The sequence below is a fragment of the Pristiophorus japonicus genome, chromosome 15, assembly GCF_044704955.1.
Source record: "Pristiophorus japonicus isolate sPriJap1 chromosome 15, sPriJap1.hap1, whole genome shotgun sequence".
Classification (NCBI taxonomy): domain Eukaryota; kingdom Metazoa; phylum Chordata; class Chondrichthyes; family Pristiophoridae; genus Pristiophorus; species Pristiophorus japonicus.
This window is the reverse complement of record NC_091991.1, coordinates 49,648,296-49,659,040: the sequence shown is the minus strand read 5'-3', so window position 1 is coordinate 49,659,040 and position 10,745 is coordinate 49,648,296. Positions and strand designations below refer to the sequence as shown.

General features: G+C 39.9%; 1 protein-coding gene across 1 annotated transcript; it reads left to right on the top strand.

Moving 5' to 3' along the window:
• Positions 1 to 609: 609 nt before the first annotated feature.
• Positions 610 to 4,365, top strand: LOC139280739 (cyclin-dependent kinase inhibitor 1B-like). Its single transcript, XM_070900406.1, has 3 exons — positions 610 to 1,392; positions 1,788 to 1,927; positions 3,635 to 4,365. Exons 1-2 carry the CDS (start codon positions 912 to 914, stop codon positions 1,910 to 1,912), a joined length of 606 nt encoding a protein of 201 aa, XP_070756507.1. The 5' UTR covers positions 610 to 911; the 3' UTR covers positions 1,913 to 1,927; positions 3,635 to 4,365.
• The last annotated feature ends 6,380 nt before the right edge of the window (positions 4,366 to 10,745 follow it).

Below are 10,745 nucleotides of genomic sequence, written 5' to 3'. Positions count from 1 at the left end.
ACCCCTTGAACACCTTCTAGTAAACGTTACTCAGCTGGTCGGGCGTGCTGTGCCTATGCTCAACCTCCACCGAAATCATCCAACACACTGTGAAATTTGTCAAATTTTAGAATGCAAGAGTAACTTAACATAAATCACACAGTGAAAGCATTTTTCACAAAAGAGTTTGAAAAAAAATCTCGATTATTGATCTGGGGCGATTGCTGTATTTGTAGGATCTTAGCAATTAGTAATCCGCGTATCGAGATGATATCTGTAGAAACTCGGTATAAAGTCACTTCAATTAATCTAAGTGATGCAATATATAGGTTTCAGGTTGGTTGGGTGCGGGAGGCTCCTTCAGGGCTGTGTTTGCTGCGGCTGTCAGGACGATGGCGCTGTGAGCTGCCTCCTTCTATCGCAGGTTTCACGCTTCGCTCGTACTACTCCGCAGGCGCCTGCCTCTCACTCTCGCTTCGATCGAAGGGGTGGGGGGTGGTGAGAGAGAATTGCTTGTCAATAAACAAAACGCTTTTAGATCATAGCAAGGTCGCCCCCAGCCCTGAGCAAGCTCGTTCCCGAGTCCCAGCCCTAAACTTGAGGGCGGGACAAGGGCGGAGCCCCGTCACTCTGGCCAATTGCATTGTGCTCTCTTTTTAAAATTCACTGTCCGTCACTCAGTTTCCTCTTCGTCAGCCTCCTTCGCCATATTGGGTAACTGAAAAAAAAGCCAGTTTTTTTTCCGCCTTACTAGAGTCAGATTTGACGAGAGATACGTTGTAAACGGTTGTTGTTGTTGGCGTTTTGTTGTGGTTCTGTGCTTTGCAGCCTTCCGAAGAATTGCACGACATTGTTAAATCGTGCAACCTTGCATTTCTACTGTCTGTTGGGCTTTGGACGATTTGCAGCGAGAGGGGGTACGAAGGGAAAAAATGTCAAACGTACGCATTTCTAATGGTAGCCCTTCGCTGGAGAGAATGGCAGCTCAGCAAGCAGGGCACCCGAAACCTTCTGCCTGCAGAAGCCTCTTCGGTTCCGTAGACCACGACGAGTTAAACCGAGACTTACAGAAGAAAAGGAAGGAGATTCACGAGCAGGACAGGCGGAGGTGGAATTACGACTTCGAGAGGGACAAGCCGCTGGATGGGAATTATAAATGGGAAGCCGTGGATTGCAAGGATGTGCCTAATTTTTACTGGCGTCCTCCCAGGGAGCAAGTGTCATCGGCGGATTGCAGTGTGGATGTGAAAGGAAACCATGCGATAGTTTACATAGGAACTCTGGCTCAGGGAAATTCAGGGGACACACACTTAGCGAATCCAGAGCAAAAGGACGCGGTTAAAGAGACAACTGAACATTTCACAGACTCAAAAGAGCAATGCTGTAGTCCCCGAAAACGAGCTGCGTCAGTCGGTAAGTGACAAAGATGTACTCTATTGGAAGCTGCAGGATCCATTTTCAAACGGACCTTTCTGACCTTTTTACACGCACAAAAAAAATAATGATTTCACCCAGCCTGTGGTTTTCTCATTTATTTCCAGCGGACCCGCTTTAAAACCCTGCAGTTCTTGGTCTGCTTGGGGTTAAGCTTGAATTCCCCTACGTTTGAAAAGGGATACTGCAACTTCAAAGGCCTTTTAGAAAGATGAAGTAAACGGCATTTTTTTTGCTTCAACAACTCTGCTTGAGATGTGGTTGACTAATGCCGACGAGCATGGCAAGTCTGCACTTCAGAATAGAAATGACCCCGAAATATATCATCCCGATTTCAGGATTTCAATTTTTTAATGAACTTTTCTTGATTGTAGATGGCTTTCCAGAAGCAAAAAAAATCAATACGAAGACAGAGACAGACTGGTCAGCAAATTCTCCCAGTATGAGTGCATTAGAGAAGACGCCGAAAAAATCGATCTCGAGCGGACATCAAACATAAAACACAAGTGGAAAGGTAGTGTTTATTTACCTTCCTTTTTCTCTTGACTGTCTCTTCCCAAAATGGTTTACAAATTCACGGTTTAAAATACGATAGAATCAAAGGTAGCAAAGTACTGACCAATCGGTCTCATTGCCCCAGGTTGAGGATTTGAAACTGTACGCAAGGTTGCAGTGTCACTGATGGTGTTTCTTTGCTTTATTTTCAAAACGACACGTATGCACAGGTGATTATTTCCAGCTGCTTTTCAAATAACTAGATATACACGAGCGTCCTGCATAAGTATTAAAGTCTTGGTGTATTTTCCTTCCCTCCACAATAATGTACAGACAGTTTATTGCCTAATTGCTGTCAATGCAGAAAGACACCGAGGACTGACTGAAAATGTAATACATTATGCGGGGGAGTGCGGAACCACAACAGTAATGTGTGTGCGCGCCTTTGTAAGCTTTATACATTGTACTGTTTTACTGTTTAAGTCCAACATCCACCATAAAATGTATTACAAAGGGGGAAGTAATCACGTTAAAAACTGATCGCGAGAGCAAGCTATTCTTTATCTTACCAGTTAAGTATAAACAACCATAAAAATAACACTTTGGGTAAGCGTCCAAAGAAGTATAATGGCTACAATAACATAAATATGTTTGAGTTAACGTCTTCGCATTCTTTTCACGGCTCTGGTATGTTGATTTCTGATTTGATTCTGTAAATTATGGTTTAAAACACGTTAGAAGAGGAACTATGTAGTATACAGCTACACCATTAGTCTAAATGTACAAACAAGGGATGGATGGGGGGAGCAGCTTTTTAAGTGGCTAGCCACAACAAACTAAACTAATGGTAGATTCATTGGACACGATGCCCGCTTCCCGTCCTTTCCCATATTGGCGACTATCATCCAACCGGTGCATTGAAAAATAACGTCCGCAAACTCGTTTGTGAAAGTATCGCGTACGCTAAATAACTTGATTTTGTATCATATAGCACGAGGTGTGACATTTCATACGCTTAACACTGATATTTTAAATATCCTAATTAATCAGATTGCAGGTATGCTAAAATATTCGCATACCTTTTTTTTAATTGATGGATTTAAGATATTTAACTAGTTGGATGCAAACTCTTAGAAAGTTATCTAAATAGCTGTTTATATTACAGGTAAACGTTGCCAAACTCTTCATCTATCTTTCCCCTCCCACAGTTGCATAACCAGAAAGTAAATCAGTTTGCTTTATAAAGGAAAAGTCTGAAACATTACAATGCTAATTATTTTTGGTAATCCAATAATACATATTAATCCATTGAAAAGTTACAACTGCCTAGTTAAACGTGGCTTCGTGGTTAGTGCAATAAAGTCCTCCCATTCTGCCTGAAATAGACTCCTTTAGGTTACTTCCAGGCAGCACAATGTGTAACTTACCCAGCCAGCGAGATTTTAAGTCAGAAACTGAAATGTATTGGTTTGTTTTATTATCCCGATGATAACCTGATCGTATATCTGCGCACAGAAGTCTTAACACTGCTCGCGGTATTGGTTGGCTCAGTGTCCAGTTGAATAACCAGTTGCTTAAGCTTTTTGCCAACCGTACCCGATTAATCAGTGGCTGGCTTGAAGTGATTAGCGTGGCTGTGCCAAATAGCATTTTAAATAATTACAATGATTAAAAAATAATTACGGAATGTTATATTAATTTATACTTGTATTTTTCTTTATTACAGATATGAAGATCCTTTTTTTTCCTTGTTCATCCACGGCAGTGCTTGATGAAGCGAGGACGACCTCCTCAGAGACAGACATATCGTTACCTCTCCCAGTGAGGAGAGCCCAAGCACTGAACTCAAGTGAACACTAAACCGCCTATTTTAGAGTGGATATAGCGCTGTGCAATTAGGTTCTTCCTTATCACTTGGCTGATTTTACTACCTGTGTATATAGTTTTTTTGTAGCACATAAACCATTTTTGGTGGGGGGAAGGGGAGGAGGGAAACTTGTTAAAATTCAGAGTTTAGCAAATGTATGACTTGAATAGTAGCAGTGTAGTTTTCCAATGCAGTTTCTAAACTGCCAAGCTACAATACCTGTGTATTGTATGTTAAAAAAATAAAAAAAATCTAAAATGTACCTGTGTACATAACTTTGTAAAGACACTGAGAAATTATACTAACTTATTTATGTTAAAAAGAATTGATGTTTTTGGAATCTAGAAGATAATTTTCCGTTAAGCCAAAGTGGCGTTTTCGTGTGCATTTGTAAATGCTTTATTGTAGATTTTTCCCTACCGTTTTTGCCTGTCATAATATAAGGCTATGCTTGAAAGAGAAAGCATCCTGAGCCAGACTTGTATTCTGCCTTAATATTGGTTATATTTCTCATTTTTGTTTTGTAAAGCGTGAGAAGATGCTGACTTCTGTCTCGCATCATGAAATCAAATAAAGAAAAAAACGTTCAATATGCGTATGTGTGTAGTTTGCAATTGAAAGGAGGTACAGCTACTTTCACATGTTGCCGATGATCAAGGGTTAACGTTGTCTTAGCTACTACCTCAATCAAGGTGAGGGAAGTCGCTTGGTCTGTAGAAGGGTTTGGAAATTGAACTCTCATTCAGTACTTGTGTGGTTGTTAATGTACTTCTATCTTTTCAGTAGATGTACAAACGGTTGTGCCAAAGTCAGGTGAAAGAAATGCTATAAAATGTTCAGTGTTCTACATTTTAACAAAATAATTACTGCCCCACGTTCTTCCACCCTTAAAACGATTGCTTCCAGCGCTTACGGTTTTAACATTTTGAAATTATAAACGCATCTTCTTTGGGCGTGATTTTGAGAGGGGGGGGGTTGACAAATTGCCTGACAGTGGTTAGCCCCCATCGAATAACAAACCTAAAGCCTTCGATAGGTTTGAAAAATTATCAATAACAGCAGCTCCAGAAACATAGCTTTGAAAAACATTATCACTAAATAGGAGTAAGCAAAAAAAAGGCACGCCCAGAAAAAGTAATAATAAGCTAGTGTGAGAGTGGGCTCGGGCTGCGAGCGCGCGGCGATGATTGACAGGTCTGCAGCGCGAGCAGCAAAAGCACGCCACGGTAAAGCAGCCAATGAGAGCACGAGCTAGTCGGGCGTCAGCGCGCGCCGCAACGGTGCCCTCCGTGTTTTCATTTCAATCTAGTGCCCCGCCCCTCACTGCCGACCCATTGGTCAATATTCCCAATGACGGAACAAGCAGTTAAGGACGGTCACATCCTATTGGAGAAAAAATATGTCGATCGTAATATCACAGAGCTCCAGTGAGCGCGCGCGCACGCAGCTTGCAGTGAGGCTGTCCAACTTTTTGAATTCATATTTAAAACGACAATAACCGTTTCCCAAAGTCTTTTTTAAGCTGCGCCAAAAATTAGGAATCTGCATTTTCCAATAACCCAACGGTTAGACCGAAGTGATACATTGCATCGTAGGACAGCTCGAATTTAGAAACTGACCGATTTTGCGCTGAATTTTCGTCCTGTCAATGTAGTCGAAATGGAATACGTTGTTGATGTTAAAAAGTAAAGTTTTAAAGAGACGGTGTTTAAAATGTCGTGGGAATAAAATTTAATTTTCTACAGAGTGCTGTATGGACCGGACCTTTTAGTGATGTTACAGTGCGACAGGTTACACCGGCTCCGTGCACCCTTAAAGCTCCTTCACCCGTTTCCCAGCTGCCTATTGACTTTAAGTGAATTGGCAATATTTAAAAAAATCGTGACGACCGGTCACTTCTGCTCGCTGTTCTTTAGAAGCTGGTAAGTAGTTTGCTCTAATTTTAGAAGGGGGAAAAAAAAGGTTGGCAAGAAAAAAGTCACTTACTCTTACAGCCCAGAAAGGTTAAATATTGATAACGTTATCCGAGATTACTTATGAGAACTTGGTTCAGCCAGCAACAAATTCTATGCAGCGAAATGATGGAGACCTTATACTATGTTTCATCTTATTGCAACATTCAGTGTAGGTCTCAGTCATCCTCGATCCCGAGGGACTGCCTAAGAAGAAGGCCTCAGCAAGACAACCTTTGTATAAAAAAACATGTTTTATAGTTTACTTGTATCCCTTTTAAGGGCACTCTTGATTTTCCAAGAAACTACCTGCTGGACAGCATTAGTTTTAAAATATATATAAACATTGAATGTATTTAGATTACTCATATTCAGGATACTTTCCGCACCAAATGTAACCCTACCCCGTAATTTATGCAGTCTTTGCCAGTCTGACAAAAAGTACATTTGCACAGAGGTTCGTTAATAATGTGACGTTTGATGCATTATTTTTTAAGCAACATAATGAAAATTGTGTAGTCTCGTGTGTCAGAGAAAACTAAATATATTACACATGACATGATACATATACTGTATTAACATACATATATATGAGTACGGTATTAACATTTTATTTGGATGCCTCCTCGCTTTTCTTCAAGTGCAATCTGTTGTCTGAAAGCGACGAAGCTGTCACCTTTCGTGAGTTTAATATTAATATTCATATTCATAACTCCTCCCTCCAGTGCACCCCACATAACTATTAGACCTGGCAACTTGTAAAACATTTACTCAAATGCTGTGAAATATGAAAATTCACAAGTTAGAACTCAAACAGATTTCTAAATCAATCTAGTCCCTCATATACAATCAATGTCGAATTACACTTTTGGCAGTTTATTCAACTGTTGACAGCCAGATCACTGGGAAAGAAGAGATAAGTACTTTTAAAGAGGGAGTGTGCGCGAGACAGCCTGTATCTTAACTCGTCAGTAAGATATGTGGACACTTATGCAATCCTACCTAATGCGATGGATTAATTAGTTGGTTTATAAGTGCAAACTAGCGTATTAAGCTAGTTGGCTATACCACCGCAAGCACAAATAAATAGTTTTATATAAAAGTGGATCGGCATCAAAACACAGCTGTCCGCCCGAATCTGGCGCATCGGCCAACCGATAACTGCAATCTACATGCAATAAATACATCCTGTAGATTATTTGCACTCTCTCTAAGTATCACTGATTTGTTTTAAACTGTAGGCACTGCTAAATGCCAACACTATTCGACATTAAGAAATCCAATTAAGGACACTACTGTTTGGAGGATACAATTGGCATAACGATCCTTTTCCGCTCCCCATATTTTGCCGTATGTCCCTGTCAGTGGCAGAGATTTTCCGATATTAATTCATACACCTTTTGTCTGCATGCCATTTTTGCAGATTGCGCATATTTTGCATATTATGGTATACACTTTATTTCAAAATCCACTGCCACTCTTCAAAAAAGATTTAAGAAATTAAGAAGTTATTCGGAAAGTAAGGCACATATTTAGATAAAGTGTTTCAAAAATGTGGATTGTAGAGCTGGAATAAGTAGATGTCGGATGTATGGATGAAAGGACAGACGAGCATGATTAGATTGTGAATAGTGAAGAGGTACAAGGACAGACCTGATAAAAGGCCGGATGGCTACATCAAGAACGTACATCAAGAAAGTGGCGGACAGATATAACACATAAAAGGAAAGAATGATTGTTACTAGAATAATGCGATGGAATTTGATGGAGGACCGATTGAGTTAATACAAGACGACAAAAAATGGACTGAATGGACGACTGTCGGAGGACTGGATGGACACAGCGATGGATAGTCAAGGTTGGGGATGAATAGCTGGACGGTAGTGCAGAAAAAAATGCAAGGTGCTCCAGTGCCTTGGATGACAAAACTTGACAGGCCCACAAAAACGTCTATACCCGAGATTATTGTACAGGGATCTGGAATAAGTACACACACGAATTCTTTCAGTTACAGAGTTAGATTTAACACATAGCGTTGGCCGATTAGAGAATGGGATTTCGTTTCTCCATAAACGCACATTTTTGCGATTCATTATATATCCCTTTCAGCGGACGATATCTTCCGATATTGATCCATATATGTTTTGTGCCGACATAAAACGGTTAATCCTAAAAACCTTTAACATTTCTAAACCAGTAATTGCAGTGTTCAATTTCAGGGGATATAGACGTTACCTGACGATTAATGTACGAAATCAGACGTCAAGCTTCTGCATCCAATAAAACACGATTATATGGAAACAATATGTAGTGCAGATATAATCTTTTAGACATATATACACATATATACTATCTGAGTGTGTGTGTGGGAGGGGGGGAGGGGGCAGAATTTTAGATTCTGTGCTAATATTGAATCATCAATAAGAGAATGAAGGGCGAGGTTGGGAGAAATGTATTCAGGCGACGAATTGATTCAAATAAAGTTTATTCCGGTGTGGGAGCTCAGTCAATGCTGCAAACATAATTTGCACCAGGCGGGTCTATATTTCTATCTCTAATTTCCTAACGGCGTAAATATAAATATTTTAAAATCCATATAATGGGAGGTAACTTAAAGTGTGTCAAATTACCAGGGTAACACTAAGACCATATCTCATTGACTTTTAAAATATATATTATATTCTTCTAATACTTGGGTGTAAAATCATACTACTAGAAATATAAACCAACTGCACGATAAATTGTAAATCTGTAAGTATGCTAGTTTTGCCCATTTCTCATTATAATCCAAAACATTAACACAGATTAAGTAGAAAAAGTCTAGAGAGGTGAAAGCTGCTTCACACAAGGACACGGCAGGTATTAAAGAATCTTCCATATTCACAATAGCCTAAATTAAAATTAGTCTGATATAGTAACACAATGAGATGTTGTAATATCGTATTTTGCTGGAATATATGCTGTTGAATTCACTATCTCATTCTGAGCAGGATTTACATAGCTTGTTGTCCACTGGTGAGTTATTCTGTCTTCCCCATTTGTGCGGTAAATTTAGTATTAATAGCTACTGAATCCTATAGCATATCCTCTCTTTTATATTATATACTCAGGAATACTTCATATTTTAGCTCTTTATGCTTACACATTTAGAAATTAATTGCGCCGATGCTTGTGAAATGCCATTAAATGCCTTGGAATAGAAAGAAAGGACAATGTTGACCTCTCAGTTTTGCCATCTATAAATGAAATATGCCTCCCAAACTGGATGCTATAACTATTCTAAATATTATTTACGGATTTATTATGCAGGGATTTGTATAAATAATTTTAAATGTACCACCATTTTCCCTGCAGAGATACTTATTGATCAGCGACCGGTTTTAATAAATTGTGGTGTGGATTTTGTGAAACAGCCGTAATTCCACACAAAAATAGTTAGTTAACATTATTTTTTTACTAAATAAGCCGACTTTTTTTTTTACAATCTAAAAGCCTATTCCTAAAAGATGCGATAATTTCTGCAAACCCCAATGGTTAGACTGCAGTTGAAAGAGTAACCGGGCTAAAAGCTACTTGGTTATTGGTAACAGTTCGAGCCAGTTTCACAATATCAAGTGACAGGCGAGAATCCATAAGATCTCGCCCTTGCCTCACTGTTGCAGTTTATGTAACGAAATATAAAGAATCCACGGCAGTGGATGAAGCCGCCAGCGACAGAAATAAATGAATAAGCAATCTGGCTGCTGCTTTTTGGTAGATTATAATTTCGATGACAGCAGACCATCAGTTACTTCTCTGGCTCAGATTTCTGAATGAAAACCACATTAAAAGCGCCAACGGGGATGTTAAAAATCTCTCTCAAAGAAATAAAAATGACTAATACTCGAAACGAGAACCGCTTATTACCTAACCTCTGAGGAATACACATCCTTCAAGTGTTCTTCTGTCTGCCGAGTGCTAGTGGCTTTCGTGCATTTCTATGAAATTAAAGGACTTTCAGTTCTAGAAATGAGCGCACCGCGCCCTGCTGTTTTCCGCAATTGTTTCCACAGGTTCAACACTGTTCAACATTTTAAGAGACACATTTACATCAGGAAAAATTCCCTCTCCACAAAAATATTAAACAGCCCCTCCCCCCAAAATAGGAATCAACAAATGAGTGGCGGCGAATTAGTTTCCCTTTGAAATATCTGCTTCACTCAGAGACCTGAGTTAGTCTATTTCCAACGTCCCTACAATGAAGACAGAAGCTTCAACAACGGAATGTACACTTCCCATGTTTTCCACAATAACTATTTAAATAGAGGTGAATTTCCGTGAAGGCTTTCCCGCTCGTCCACACAGAAATTCACCCGTTCTCTTTTGCCTGGGAAGCTTTTCGCAATCAATTTGCATCCCTCAAGTGTTGGGCTGGATTTCGACACATGAAAGAGAAGAAATTGGTTTAATTGAGGATTACATTGTCAGTCTAAGAGTGTAGTTTCCGAGTGTAGTAGAGGTACTCCCTTCAGGCAGCAGTAGGTCTTTCCATTACTGGTTGCTGCTGCTGCTCCGAGCACAAGCCCTTAGCTCTTAAGAGGCGGTTACTGAATTTCACGCAGGAGTAATGGTGAGCGCAGCATCACTGGACCCGGTGACCTTCCTTGCTGCAAGAAGCTACCGGAGAACAGGCTGTTGCGCCCGTATTCCCAGAACTGAAAGTGGTTTCCTTAGTTCTGTTTTTCATTTCTGGTTCAGCGCAATTTCAGAGAAAAACGATTGCATAACATTGCACTAGATTTTCTTTTTATTTTCAAAAACGAGAGAAATGCTAATTTTACAATGTTATTAATGTTAAACTAACGAAATGCTGGGAATGCGTAACTTTAAAAGGCACACTTCGGAGAATGATTGTTAGTGCTAACAATCTGACGATTCCCAGTGACCCAGAGCGTCCACAGTGCCTGGTCAACCTTCAAGGCTGCCATAATCAGCACCTGCAAAGAGAGGCTCGATCACTCGACCAAGAAACACCAAGA